The 15,818-nt window shown below is 38.8% G+C and overlaps 1 protein-coding gene across 1 annotated transcript in view; it reads right to left on the reverse strand.

Moving 5' to 3' along the window:
• Positions 1-3,579: 3,579 nt before the first annotated feature.
• The window catches only part of LOC120534734 (NACHT, LRR and PYD domains-containing protein 3-like), a 66,512-nt gene continuing 54,273 nt past the window's right edge, over positions 3,580-15,818 (reverse strand). Inside the window, exons 15-20 of the mRNA XM_039762318.1 lie at positions 8,958-9,142; positions 5,908-6,074; positions 5,550-5,724; positions 4,612-4,668; positions 4,403-4,524; positions 3,580-4,107 (exon numbers count right to left, since the gene is read on the reverse strand). Coding sequence (XP_039618252.1) covers positions 3,580-4,107; positions 4,403-4,524; positions 4,612-4,668; positions 5,550-5,724; positions 5,908-6,074; positions 8,958-9,142 — 1,234 coding nt within the window. The remainder of the gene's footprint in view (positions 4,108-4,402; positions 4,525-4,611; positions 4,669-5,549; positions 5,725-5,907; positions 6,075-8,957; positions 9,143-15,818) is intronic.

Consider the following 15,818-nt stretch of genomic DNA (forward strand, 5'->3'; position numbering starts at 1 on the left):
AAGAGAAAGTACATAAAGACATTGAGAAATACAGACAGACACACACACAGATACACACAGTGGCTATTTTAGCTTTTTATTTTCATCTTCAGAAGTGAAGCCCCTGAAGTTGTCTCTGCTGTCAACATTTGCACACATGGCAAGTGTCACCTTACACATGTGAATTACCCATTGAAGCCACTATATTCTAATTATAAGTCCAATATGGCACCTTGCTGGTCACCATCTACCGTAGAGGTGTTCAGCTGTATTTTTTTTTTTGTGTTCAGATGAAAAAGGAATACAGTAAATGGTAACCAACAATAATAACTGATATTTGGTTATTTAAGATCAAAAACAACCGCACCCCACCTGAGATGGCTAATTAAACAGAAACACAATAAGAGAGGAGAGAAAGGTTAGGAGCAGACACTGATAACATAACCAGGACGGACGCCCCCTCGCGGTCTGGAGGAGGCACAAGCCCTCCTCTGGTCCTACTGGGCGTCCTGGCCGGGGACTATATATATATATATATATATATATATATATATATATATATATATATATATATATATATATATATATATATATATATATATATATATATATATATATATATATATATATAGTAAGAGCTGGATGAGAAGGAAGGATGGGGTAAGGCAGCTTTCCAAGGATGCTGCCTCCCCCAAAATGCTAGATGGCATCTTCCGCATGCTGCAGCGGTGCCCCAGATTCCAAGCAGGGCACAATGGGACATGGAGTTCAGCAACACAGCCCTGCTGGGTACCGTGGATGCCGCCAGGGGATGCTGTAGGAAGATGGTGGGGTGTGGGGGTGGGGGTTCGATTCTCACCTAGCCTAGAAATACTAATGGATTACGACAACAGAAGGCCCGAAGTACTTCTGGGCTGATTAAAAACCTGAATTCTTTGTCTTCTTCTGAACTATATAAAGGACTTCTGAAGACCAATTAAGTGAGCCTGAGTCAGAAGGATTTGGAGAATGCTTGCTGTGAGGTGTGGAGGAGAAACAGTATTATTATTGATTTACGTAATTCTGTTTATTGTGGCTGTGGTGCTTGAAAGGCAGTGTTTGAGAAGAAAAAGAATTAAAACTCTTCTTGGTGCTTTTACCTAGTGTCCTGAGTGTCTGTCTGTCTGTTGGGTTTAAAGGGGCAACAGTGCCACCTAACATCCAATATATATATATATATATATATATATATATATATATATATACAGTATATATATATATATATATATATATATATATATATATATATATATATATATATATATATATATATATATATATATATATAGTATATTTTTTAAATGCCCCATCCTGGAAAAAGGAATTGTGTGACTGACTGCATGAGCTCTGCTGTCCTTCAGTTGTAGTAAAATAAGCCACAGGACCGGACACGAGCCTGAGTGTGAATGAGCTCCGGACCCAAGTCGTGGAAAACGAGAGATACAGTAAAGTGATTTAGCAGTGTAACGATTGTGAGTGGGATTTTGTAATTGAGGATGTTTTTCAGAAAGGCACATTCAAAGATATTTTTATCAGGACAGTGTCATTGTTAGGTAGTGTAGAAGTTTGAGATATGAAAGCCGAAGGAGTGCAAATAACACAAGTATAAATTGCAAAGATTATGGAAGATCAGAAAAAATGAGACAGAGAATACAGTACAAGAAAATGAGATGCAATAAAAAGAAATAATTAGAAGGGAGTTGTTTTGCTTGTATTTAGAAAAAATCTGCCAAAGGGATATAAACACATTTTACTTGACAAGATTTCTTAAAATAAGCTAAGTGCTTTGATTGAAATTCTTTTCACTTGGCTTAGGCTTCATTTTTGCAATGTACAAGAACTTGGTAGAAAGAAAACAGAGATTTCTAGATGACAATAAGATACTTGTTATTAAGAAGCATAACTGAAATAAGTATAAGAAAATTAGAAGGTGTGGGAAAGATGTGAGTATATGTGAAATGGAAAAGAATTTTAGGAATAGTTTGGACAATAAAAATGTAAGAGAAGCATGGAAACAGTTAACACAATCTAAATATTTCTGCTTTGAGTTAGTCCCTAACTGGGACTCAGCGGTGACACCAAATGCCTCACTTTCCTCAATTCTGTAAGACAATCCATCCCTGGATCTTTCAATGTATTCTCTGGCAGCCATGCAGACAGACTAATGGACTTTAGCATCTCTGTCATACTTGCCAGTCTGTTCTGTCTATCTGTGATGTCTCCTCCATGCTCTGCACAGACCCTTTCATTACCAGCTGTTAACTCCAATCATTGTACTACGTGGTGTCCTCCCCCCACAGTTCATTTTTAATATTAATTTGAGTTTACAACCATATTGATTTATGTTTTCATGACATGTGTTACTTTTAAAAAATATGAATTTATAATGTCAGGCACTGGCACAAGGCAGCACTCTGGCATGTTAACTATTAGATAAGCTATGACACGTTTAATGCTGACTTCATTATAAAAGAGTGTCATTCTCAGAGGAATTGTTAATCAGAGGTGTTACTGTTAATGATTTTTAACATGGCTGGTTTTTAATTTCTACTTTGAAAGAATCTTAATTACAAGCCAAGTATAAATTGTTGTTTGTGTTGAGATTTCTGTTGTTATTGAGCTGCTGTTGTGTCTTTTAGGTGCCACTGTGACACACAGTGTTCTGACATGGACCCTCATCTATTTGTAGGCCTGACACCCCCTGATGGACACACTAATGTCACCCTCAGTTTCCACAGACAGTCAAACTAAACTCATGAAGGTTTTATTACTCACCTGACTTGTCTGCAGTGTTTTAGCCCCGGCATCAGTCTCATTATGCACTCTAAGGTGAGCTTGGTCTCTGACAGGTTGAGCTCCTCAAGTTCCTCACAGCAGCTGATGATAGAGCCCAGCACAGCACACTCCAGAGGAGATAAAGTCTTGTAAATAAAGTTAATCTTTAAATCCTTCCCAATGGCATCTCTGATTAATCTCTTATTCTGAGTCTCAAAGAGCCACCGACACACTCGCAGAGCTTCACTTTTATCTTGTCTCCATAGCGCTTCTTCAGCTTTCTGCTTCACCCACTCCAGTATCCGCTTTGCTGTTTTCCTCTCAAACCCCCCCAGGATTCCCCCCAGTGTTTTACACAGAAGGTCTGGCCAGTCCTGCCAGGAATCGAGTAAGAATCTCAAACCGGCCATCTTTATACAAGTCCATCTTCTCAAGCAGATCCTCAATGCCCCCTGATGGATCGAGGTAGAAGGAACAGGCGGCCATGAACTCCTGCAGAGTGAGGTGGTAGAATGTGTACGTCGTGTGCTCCAGAGTGCTTTCTCTCTGAAGGATTTCTTTGAGGAACCCTGATAGGAATGGAGAAGGCAGAACTGACTGGAGACTAAAGGTGGACATCTCAAACTTGTCATAAAACACAAGAATTCTGTCAACCACCCCATGATAAGCCATCTTTCCTAGTTTGACCAGAATCTCTCGCTGGTCTTTGGCTTCTCGCTTGTGATTGGTAAGGATGTTGTGAAGGAACATCACAAAGAGCTCAGTGACAGTTCTGGGGGCAGCTCCTCACTCTTCTTCAGGTATAATGAAGTGGCTCTTCAGTACAGAGCAGATAATCCAGCAGTATGAGGAGTTGAAGCACATGGTGTACAGGATGGCGTTCTCCTCCACATACAGAAAAGCCTCAGAGCCCTGATCAGCATCACCAAAGAACTTCTTAAAGTATATCAGCCTTTGTTCAAGGAAGAACCCCAGGATCTCTGCAAATCGATCAACTCTCTTCATGTTCAGGGTCTCCAGGGCTGTTGGTCTGGTGGTTATCAGGACTGTGCAGCCCTTCAGTAATGTCCTTCTGACCAGGCTGATGACCAGGGTGTGGACAGTGAAATAGTCATCTGGGTTTGAGCAGAGTCGCTGCTCTGTGAAGTCCAATTTGTGTTTGTACTCATCCATCCCATCAAATATAAAGAGGAGAGATTCAGGTTTCTGCAGAATTTCTCTCAACTTTGGGTCATTGAGATATTTATAGTGCCTTACAATCAGCCTGGTCAGAGGCATCTGTGGTTCTTTCTCCGTGTCTAGGAGGTTGAGCTCCTTGAATTTAAAAAGAAACACAATAGCAAACCTCTGGTACTAAGTGCCTCTGGCCCAGTCAAACATGATCATCTGGACCATGGTGGTCTTCCCTATTCCAGCCACCCCACTGACCACTACAATGCAGGGAGCTGTCTCATTTACTGAACAATTTCTAAAGAGCTGCTCAGTCCAAATTCGCTCACATTTCACATTTCTCTTTTGTCTGCTTCTCTATCAGCTGTGCATGAGTTGTTCCCATCTTCTCAAGTTCATGGTTCCTCTCACTGTATGTTCATCTGTGCTGACCAATGACCATTAGCTCTGTGTGTGAAGTCTCCAATCCCAAAGCTCTCATGTTTGTGTCACCAGGAGAAGGCTGATCCTCCAGAGTCCTTGTGGATTCAGACACACCACCTCTGTGTCTCTTATAGAGGCCTGAATGTCACAATGAAAACAAGTAAAGAAACTGAGGAGCAGAAGAATGGACAAGCAGCTGACTAGAGACAGGAGATCGGGGGTTACCTTTAATATGAGCCTTAATGGGAGGGGGCTGGAGACTGGCCTGAAAAAAGTTTGGTCCTGGAGTGACAACAATAGAGAAAGAAGTGACAATCAGAGCATTGAGGAGGAAGATTAACATAAGTATGTAGAATTATACAGCAAGGTGGACCACCAGATAAACAACGCCAAAAACAGAATGTAGCTAATGAGAACTTTGTTTGGCCACAATAAAGGGTTAAAGCCTGAAGACAGCAAACAGACCAGTAATGGGTGTCCATGTTGTGAGGTCTGTGATTAACTATCAAGAAAGGAACAACTAGACAGCAACAATTTTGTGCTGAAAATAGCAGAAGGTATGTAACTTTAGGAAATGGAAACTCAACGCTATGATCTTCACATATAATTGATGGTGAAACCTTTGTAAAAAAATATAAAAGTAAAATAAAATAAAAAAAACCTGTCAATTACTGAATGATTTAGGAAGGTGAAAATGAAGGCACAAAGCAAAAGTCTACACACACCAACCTGAAGGGGACGCTAGAGTCAGGATTGGTGATAAACAACAAATCATGTGAATCCTGTTAAAGAAGGGGAATCAAATATTATTGAACACCCAGGTGGGCTGTTGGCTCTTAAAGGGCAGAAGTGGAAACATGCAAGTCAAATATGCAGCCGTGATAGGTTTCACTGTGGTGTCAGGAGCACATCAACTCCTGAATCAATATGGTGTGACCGCTGACCCCTTTCGTGTATCTATTAAAGTCTGTAAAGAGAACATCTGAGAAACTGGGAAATTATTGGTGTTCGGAGATATGAAGAAGGCATCTCAATGTAATCTAGGAAAAGTATGGTGAATAACTTACAGGCAGTGACATTTTGTTTTGTGTTCACATGTCTCTCCCTCCGTTACCCTTCCTCGTGTCACATTTTCACTGTCATGTAAGACACCACTAACTCACCTGCCTCTGTCACCTCTTTCAGTATTCTTGTCATGTTTGGCGATGGAAATCTCACAACTTCTTCTGCCAGAGCCTCCCATAGGCTCACCAGTACACCTCTGTCCATCTTCATTATGTCACTGATGAAAGACTCCACATCTGCTCTACCCTTATGCTTTTCTGCTGCTTTGAATCTCTGAAAAACAAGCAAGTGACCAGAAGGCCAGTTTAGAGATGACCACTGGGGGAACAGAAAAGAGTGGTCAGTCTGGTTTGATGACCTCACAAAACAGAAAGACCCACTATGGAGGGTCAGGCAGTCTCATCCGATTCCCTTGAGCTCACCATCTCTGCTGAACTAAAATGCAGACCTGCCTACCTTAGCCTCATTGTTGGTGAGGATGTTCTTGGTGACCAGGTTCTGCAGGATACTCATGATGTTGTATTCAATCACATAGGACAGGTAGGACTTATAGTACTTCGTGATCTTCTGGAGATCATCATAAGAAAATGACTTTATAACTTTAGGAAACTTCTGTGTCAAACCTAAAGCAGACATAGAAAACACAAAAATGAAGAGCTGCAGTAACAGATGAGACTCTGTGATCACAGGTTAGTCTGACATAACTGCTGGTCTCAATCTTAGCTGATGGCTGTGCTTACAGTAAGTATGTTTGAGACAAACTATTTGTTCAGTGTACACGTTCTAGTGTTTCATTTCTTTCTCCTAAAACTGTATGACAAAAGACGTTATCTCTTGTGTCTTTATCACCACTGTTCTGTGGAGTGACAAAACCATCCATCTCTAAGCAAGCCATTCTACCAGTCTTGAGTCACCATCTTTTTATGTTTTACTGGTAAGGTATTTTTACTAAAACACCATGACAATATCCAGTGCTCCCAGCATTTCCAGTCATGTCTCACCCAAATGTGTGACATGATCTTTTGATCACCACTCTGACATCAGCCTCAGACCTGGACCAGACCAGATTCTCAAACTGTTTTTGCTCAATAGTTCCACATTTTTTGGTGTCCCAGATAGACTTAATGAGTTATCAGATGGTGTATCAAATATCTTTATAGATGTTTGAAAGCCATTTTCCACATCTTCACCAATCTCTGCTTACACAAAACCATGAAATTCATAGTCTGCTTCAGCTACTCCTGTCATCTCCTACTTTAATACAGAGACCACCTTGCTAGGACTGCATGACAGGCCTCTTCCTTCTACTTGTCATTTTTCATTAAAAGTGGTGTACTACAGTTTGACCTTTGGGTTGTCACCGTGATGGACACCTGTTTCACCAAACCCCCATGAAGTTGGAATCAGTGCTGAATTCCATGATGATTATTACAAAACATTCAGTTAGGTTTGTTTATCCTCCTGTTTGTGTTGTCACATCCCAGGTTAAAACTCTCTCTAATGACATCCTGTAAACTCCTGGTCCTCTGCTTAACTATTTGTTGCATTTTCTCATCTTTAGTAAAGTGACCAATCAAACAGCAATAAAATCAATGAAACATAGAAGGACTTGCAGTTGCTACTAGGATGTGATGTGAAGTCTCTGTCCCCGACAGTCTAGAAGCTGTGAACCCAAAAAACATTTTGAAACCCCAACCTAACTTCACGCAGCATCACACCTTCACCCACAATTTGATCCAAAGACCTGACCCTGATGACAACACAGATGTTATTCTTATGACCTTTGAGAGAAGTAGAAGAGAAGAAATCAAGTTGTCATCAGTGGCCCAAAATGTCCTGAATAAATACACAAAGAGGCAGATTAAATTTCATTTGGAAATTTGAAAGGGTCATAACTGGGACATCAATAATACATGCACCAAAATCAAAACAAGAAACTGGGGTTGTAGTCAGAGGAAGCAAGAGCAGAAGTCAAAGCAAGAAGAACATTCAAAATCAATCAGAAATCATAGCAAGTGCTTTCAAAAAACTGTTTGTTATCAGCTCAGATAAAGAAGTGTACTCTTGGCTGTCCTATTAATTCACGGCCTCGTGAAACAAAGGTCACAACATCTAAGGACACACCTCTAACAATGGAATCCCAAAATGTCAAAGACAGCAAAAGAAACATGGCTGCCAAAACATCTAATTAATAGACATATTTTAAAGTAAGCAGAGAAATCATAAATAAGAGAAAGAAGTAAGTTTCAAGTAGAAAAGCTGTAACAGATTATAATATGCAGCACAAAAAAGGTGCTAGATCTCAAAATGTGAGAAAAGGGTCAAAGCAAGAAATATAAAGGAGTCCACTATAATAGCGTAGTGTCTTTCTGAAGGACATCTAGGCAGGTCTCTATTTTAACACAGGCGATCAGTGTCCTCAAAAGTTCAGCAAACATTAACTTGGTGTGCTGGGTAAATTGTCATCTCTCTCCAATGTGTAGTTCCTGAAACCTCAATCTATCAAACCAAACGTTTGTTACTGCCCTCATTTATATCATTTATTTCAGTGAAACTGTTTTTGTTTAGAATGATCTGAATGTAAACTAAAGTTTCTGAATGACTGACTACTGCGACTTAGACCATCTGTCATTTTGTGGACCATTTCTATCATTTTTGTTTTATTATTTTTATTTTATGAATAAAATAAAGATGTCCCTAAACTGTACCTTGGCTGTTTTAGATTAGGATTCCAAGGATTAATAAAATAGCACTGAGAGGTCAAACTTTTAGTTGTAAGGCCCCGAAGCTGTGGACTGACCATCCTGCTAATATAAAAGATGCCCCTTCAGTCTCAGCTTTTAAATCAGGCTGAAGATTTTCATATGGCACACCCTGACTAGAGCTACTGATTAGCTGCGCATGCTGCATTTCTGTTTATCAGTCATTTGATCAGAGCTATAAGTATCACAGTATTTACAAACCGTTACTAACCCTCCTCTAGTCTGTTTCTCTTCTTGGTATCCTGATGTGGTACTTGTTGCCAATGCTCTACTGCAAGGCTGATCTCTTGCATATGGAAAAGTCATCTTGGATAAAGGAGCATTGGAATCATTGGACAGAAAGATTCTCTCATCAGATTGGAGGGCCAGCACAGACTCCACTAAAGAATAACAAGAAAGAGGGTGGGCAGCCAGTTGGCCGAGGTATCCAGGAATGTATCTTTGGTTTTTACCTCCTCTTGTATGATTTTCATCTCGACTGTTGATGACTAGCCATAGATCATCGATTAATTAATGGACAGATATTTTATTTAATCAGTTCTACCTTATTGTTCTTTGTGTGTTTTATGTGTATACCTATTTTGTATTTAGTAATTAATATAAATTTATACTTGTATTTTGACTGAGAGTTGCTCATAGAGCTCCGTGTCTGCAATCAGTGAGGAGCGCTACATCAAAAATAAGTCATATTGTGGTACTGAATTGTATTCAACTTGTTTGACATGGACACCTCGCAATACTCACCTTGGGAAACCTTAACACCTGCAGGCTGAACACCACTGGGGTCACAGCTCATGATCTGCTCACAAATGACCACCACTAGGAGGACCACAAAAGATTGCTTTCCGGTTTCATGCAGGATCTGATTAGACAGGACCACCGCTAACCCCTCAGTGATTGCTAGTGTCAATAAATACAGGATGGTTTCACTGAGGTAATAACCAATTTCTTTTTAATCTGTGTAAATTTATTTTTAGATAAAGCATACATAACAAACATTTAGTTTTAAAGGGAATGAAATCCTACCACCTGAATAATCCCAATGATAGCCAAACAATGAGTATTCATATCAATAAGTTCACATTTAATCAGTTACAGAGTCAGTAAATGGTGCAGGTGACAAAAGCCAGATGAGCCTTTACAGGTGGTACATTTCAGAAGGAGCGAGACCCTGAAGACTCCTCAGGAGGATTACACAGCAAGCTGCCTTTCAGAAGAGCCAAACAGCCAAAAAGAGACACTCTAAAGAACCCCAGAATAATCTCACACTCTCATTTTTATACATTGTCTTGGTGGCTGGTCATGTAAGAATTATAGAAAAAAGCAGTAGTTGTATTATAAAAATACTTGGACCACTGATATCTTATCCATGGTCACACTACTCACATTAAATGTCACTAAATTAGCTAATAAAAAGATTGACTAACTGAAAATGTCCTTATCTTCTGTCCCCCATAGCAGCATGCTTAGTTTGCTTATATGTCACTAGTTTATTCATCAGCCTATTTAGGTACATCTCATCAGCCCTAAAACTGCTTTATCATTGGAAAACATTTTACTGATCCCAGTCATGTCAGCTTTCTTAGCTTTCTCATATGTGCTACTATATTCCTTTTAAAGACATTTTCTTCTCTAATTAATCCAATAATTGATATCAGCATATCACACACGTTAATTTTTGTAAGTCAAATGACCACATAACACATAAAGCAATTTCTGACCCAAATACACTTACCCACTGTAACAGATTGACCAGTGTCCCAGCCAATGAGGACTACCTTCCCTTACCTAGGCCAACATAATGCACCAGCATTACAGCAGCAAACAATGAGAATCCCATACCCAGCTGAGATGACAAAGGAGAAAATGGATGAAACATCCGGACTGGGATAAGTAATGGACTTTTTCATGGTTGGGATAATATATATATGGGACAATGGTAGATGGCCTATAATATGCAGATTGTTCCCCAATACACTGGGTGGCAGCATCCCTTATGGCAAACCCTGATATGGATGCCTGCAGGGCACCATGGGAGTTGTGGTCCAATAAACCTCCCCTGTTGGGTTCAATGCGGGATGCCCAGGGAGCTGGTAAGAAGTAGAGACTCAGATTCCACCTGGAGCAGAAGTGCTTTCTGAGACAAGCAGTTGGACTGAAAGTACTTCTGCCTTGGGCCTTAAAATAATCTTGACCCCTCTGCTTTTGAAAATTTTAGACCCATCTCTAACCTGCCCTTCTTAAGTAAAATTCTAGAGAAGGCAGTCATTTTGCAATTAAATGACCACCTCAATAAACCTGCTATTCTTGATAAATTTCAGTCGGGTTTCAGAACAAATCACAGCACAGAAACTGCACTTGTTAAAGTAGAAAATGATTTGCAGGTGAATGCAGACAGAGGCCATTTATCTGTTCTCATCCTCTTAGATCTGAGTGCTGCATTTGACACCATTGATCACAATATTCTTAGAAATCGCCTTAGTCAATGGGTGGGCCTCTCTGGCAGTGTCTTAAATTGGTTTGAATCCTACCTGGCAGGGAGAAAATTCTTTGTTAGTTGTGGTAATTACAACTCAAGACACATGATATCCAATATGGTGTTCCACAAGGCTCTATCCTGGGTCCGCTGTTCTTCTCAATCTACATGCTTCCGTTAGGTCAGATTATCTCAGGTTACAACGTGAGCTACCACAGCTATGCTGATGACACACAGCTGTACTTATCTATAGCACCTGATGACACCGACTCTCTTGATTCAATAACACAATGTCTTACTGGTATTTCTGAATGGATGAATAGTAATTTTCTCAAACTAAATAAAGAGAAAACTGAAATTTTAGTGATTGGCAATAATGGATTCAATGAGGTTATCAGAAATAAACTTGATGCATTAGGATTAAAAGTCAAGACGGAAGTAAAAAACTTAGGGGTAACTGTTGACTGTAACCTGAATTTTAAATCGCATATTCATCAGACCACTAGGACAGCATTTTTCACTTAAGAAACATAGCAAAAGTTGGACCTCTTATATCATTGAAAGATGCTGAGAAATTAATTCACGCTTTTGTTTTCAGTAGACTAGATTACTGTAACGCACTCCTCTCAGGACTACCCAAAAAAGACATAAATCACTTGCAACGAGTGCAGAATGCAGCTGCTAGAATTCTAACTAGGAAAAGAAAATCCGAACACATTTCTCCAGTTTTGATGTCACTACACTGGTTACCTGTGTCATTCAGGATTGACTTTAAAATTCTGCTTATGGTTTATAAAGCCTTAAATAATCTGCTCCATCTTATATATCGGAATGTCTGACACGTTATATTCCAAATCGTAACCTTAGATCCTCAAATGAGTGTCTCCTTAGAATTCCAAAAGCTAAACTTAAAAGAAGTGGTGAGGCGGCCTTCTGCTGTTATGCACCTAAAATCTGGAATAGCCTGCCAATAGGAATTCGCCAGGCTGATACAGTAGAGCACTTTAAAACACTGCTGAAAACACATTACTTTAACATGGCCTTCTCATAACTTCACTTTAACTTAATCCTGATACTCTGTATGTTCAATTCATCATAATAACTATTCATGGTGGCTCTAAAATCCGTACTAACTCCTACTCTCTCTTCTGTTTCTTTTTCCGGTTTCTTTGTGGTGGCGGCCTGCGCAACCACCACCTACTCAAAGCATCATGATGCTCCAACATTGATGGACTGAAAGCCAGAAGTCTACGTGACCATCATCATCAAAGTCCTTCCATGAGAACCCTAAATCCAAAGAGGACTGTTTCATTTATGTTAGGTAGAATGCCCAGAGGGGACTGGGCGGTCTCATGGTCTGGAATCCCTACAGATTTTATTTTTTTCTCCAGCCGTCTGGAGTTTTTTGTTTTTCTGTCCACCCTGGCCATCGGACCTTACTTATTCTATGTTAATTAATGTTGACTTATTTTATTTTTTACTGTGTCTTTTATTTTTCTATTCTTCATTTTGTAAAGCACTTTGAGCTACATTTTTTTGTATGAAAATGTGCTATATAAATAAATGTTGTTGTTGTTGTAAAGGAAGCCCTCCACTTCACCGTTGGAGTCGAAAGAGGAGAGGAGATGGACAACACTCACAATGGGAGAAGTGGAAGGGAGAAGAAGAAAAATGGATTGTGCAGTGTGAAAGTGGGTACACAGTTCAATAAATACTTAAACCCGGGGACTTGTGTCTGTGGATGTTGTGTTCTGAGGTTTTGAGGCTCAGTGACGCCCCCTACTGGCTGCATCATGTACTGTTATGGATTATCAAGTGTACAGTTGTAGTGAAACGTTTCCTTCCACAACTGTTTATCTACTGCTTATCAAATTTATCAACCATCCTCAGCCCTCTACTTGACTTTGCCTGCTTCTTCCCTCTTGTGCTTTTTTGTGGCTTCCTTAGTTGTCTTCAGGATCCTCAGAAAACTGCTCACAAACTAAACATTTTCTTTTAAAGCATTTAAATGACACTGGAATTCTATGGCCACTTGTTTTCTTACATGCACTTGCTGAGGACTGACCTTCTAATCTAACTAAACTAAATGACCTCCTGGCCAGGCATTTATGTCAATAATCAGTTCAATTTACGTTACCTTTAAACTTTTACAGATTTTATCCTTCTCTGACTTTCCTCGTGTAAATAGACACTTTCACTCACTTCAGATGTCCCAAGCTACTTTAAACAGATGGCATCTGTGAGGAATTAACAATGAACCTTTGACTCAGAACTCACTAAACGACTGACCCGAGTCCCAGTTGACACCCCACACACCCACTTCAATGACCAATTTGGTCATTAAAACATCAACAGACACAACAAACTTCTTACATTACAGTCAATGATACAGGCAAGCGGGTCATTTAGTGAACATCCACAAAGCAAATTGTAGCCGCCTTTGCATAAGGCGAAGTCAGGCACGGGTAAGAACGCGTGTCAAAGAAATCTCACAGTCCAAATGTTTGTTTTTAAAATATTTAGTGAAAGTTAAAAGCAAATAATCAATACAAGAATAAAAAGAAAAATAGTTACACACATAGAATACAGGCAAAAAAAGGAAAAATATATCTTCTATAAACTTAGCTTTTCTTGAAAAGCTTTGGTTATTCTGTACTTAAAGGTTCTTTCTTTCTATACTTAAAGTTTCTTAATTTCTTCTTCTGTATGCCTAAACATGCGGTTCAACATTTAAATCTTTTATTTACGTGTTACTTCACACTCAAAAGGCCCGTAGGCCGTTGGCACATAGACATGCGCCTAAGCAAGGTCACGTGCATAAGCACGAACGCGAGCACAAACAAGGACACGGTTAAAAAACCGTATGCCTCTGTACCTTACACAAGGCGAGGCTAATCACTAACTGAAGAACATTGTTAACTCAAAAACTGTTAAGAAATGACAGGAAAATACCAACTCAATTCTATTCACGGGGGTTATAGGAACCTCCCATATTCTATGCAATATCATCTAATAAATATTCATACATTTTATAGAACTAGGAAAATGGCTCTTACACAAATAGTATGTCAAAGTAAATAAATGAGACATTCTGTTTTACATAAATTGTTTGTGGTTTTAAAACAGATTTAAAAGATGTTTTATTTAAATTAAAAAAATAATTGTCTTGCCAGACAGATCATCAATGTCTTTATCAGATCTTCTTTTCCTGGAGATCATTGACACAAGCTTTTTACACAAGCTGTCCTCACTCATGTTTAGATTTTGTTATTACAGAGGCAGCTGGTCGTCTTCGAGGTCTCCTTTCATTAAAGTTTGCAGGCTGGGAACAAGAAACAGACAACATTAAAATAAATAAAAAAATAAAATAAGAAAAATAACAAGACTTGAGCAGCAAGAAAGAGCAGACTCAGGTCTATCGATCATTTGGACAGGATGTATTGATTTTTTTGATTTCATGATCACACCTGTCAGAACAGAGTAGAATCTGTTTTCTGTTTTTTATATCTTTTCCGGCCTGCAGGTGGAAAAGCTCTGTCTATAAATTGTATGTACCTGAGATGGAATCAGAGATCAATATGGCTGGTAGAAAATAAAGCCCAGTATGGGAGATTTTTTAATGTAATATTAAGACATTAATTGTAAGCACATTGTCTTGGAGCAGGATATGTTGTGTGCTGTAGACATTTAGAGTAAAAACCCACAAACCTTAAAATTCACCTAAATTTCATTACAAATTGGCCCATTTTGGGCAATAAAAGGAAAAGATGAAAAGTGTCATCAGTCAGCACACATTTGTTTAGTAAAAATGACACAGAAAATATTTAAAAAACTATAAAATTGTATAAAATTCAGTCTCCGGATTTGATTATGTTTGTTTTTAGACAAAAACAAAACCAGATAGTAAACCAAATAGTGTAGTAAGCTTCCACTAACATTAAACTCATATTGTATTCAAACCCGTTAAGTATACAGTTCTGTCTCATTGTGATACAAAAACTAAACTCCATATAAGCTCTTTAACCAGACCATAATTACTAAAACTAAAACTGAAACTAACAAATATAAAGATAAAAATAGAAATGTCTTTGTGTAATAAAAGCTAAATTAAAACTAAAAATATACAATGAAGAAAAACTAAAACTAAACTGAATTTCCAAGTAAGGTTAGAAAAAATGTAGAAATAAAAAACTAATATAAAAAGGCATAACTGTAATAACCTTGGTTGAGAGAATCTGCTATTTTACTGTCTGTATCTTTTACTACTAAAATACTAAAAGAATCTCTTAGGGTCGTCTTTCACCTAATCTGCTATATTTCTCTCTAACAGCTTTTTAGCCTCCCTAATATCCTTCTTAATGGTTGCTCTCATATTCTCATATGCTCTACGATTCACTTTGCAGTCATTAGTCTTATACACCTTATTCGTTTGTTTTTTTCCTTTGCAGCTTCATTTTTAACTCTTTATTTGCCCACTGCAGACTTAAAAATAAAATCCTACTAAATCCAAATGTAGGTGTTTACCTGTCCTGCATTATATGTAAAATGTTTTTAAACCTGTGCCACTGCTCAACTGTCTGAACACTTAAAAGCTTATCCCAGTCTATCCTCCTTAGACTGGGGTTGATGCCCCTGGACAGTGTGCACCCTTTACCTTATGCCTTGTGACCGGGACCCACATATTTCTACCTGTGTGATCTAGAGTCTCCTCCCATGCCACCTTGGGGGCTACACATTATCTCTCTTAAGAACACTTGGGCCAGGACCACTAATTGTCTACTACAACTCAAGCCAGCAAACTCCTCCTCCAGTTCAGTGACCCTGAGCTGAAGGTGCTGGATCAGCTGGCATTAACTGCAGATTTAGCCATAATGGAAGACTGCTGGCTCCTCCAAGCCGTCTTCTACAAAGGTCAATATCCAACAGGAATAGCATTGTACTGACCTCATTATTAAAATTTGAGTTAGGATTACTAAAACTGCCTGAACTTTTTAAGAATTTTATTTTATTAAAATTAAATGACTTAACTTAAGTGGTAGAACTAAGAAAATTAAGCCCAAGAAATTATATTAAAGAACTGATACAGTTATTTTACAACTTCTGGTCTTCGCCTAACTTGGTGCTCCTAT

This window comes from Polypterus senegalus, chromosome 8 (genome assembly GCF_016835505.1).
Source record: "Polypterus senegalus isolate Bchr_013 chromosome 8, ASM1683550v1, whole genome shotgun sequence".
Classification (NCBI taxonomy): domain Eukaryota; kingdom Metazoa; phylum Chordata; class Cladistia; order Polypteriformes; family Polypteridae; genus Polypterus; species Polypterus senegalus.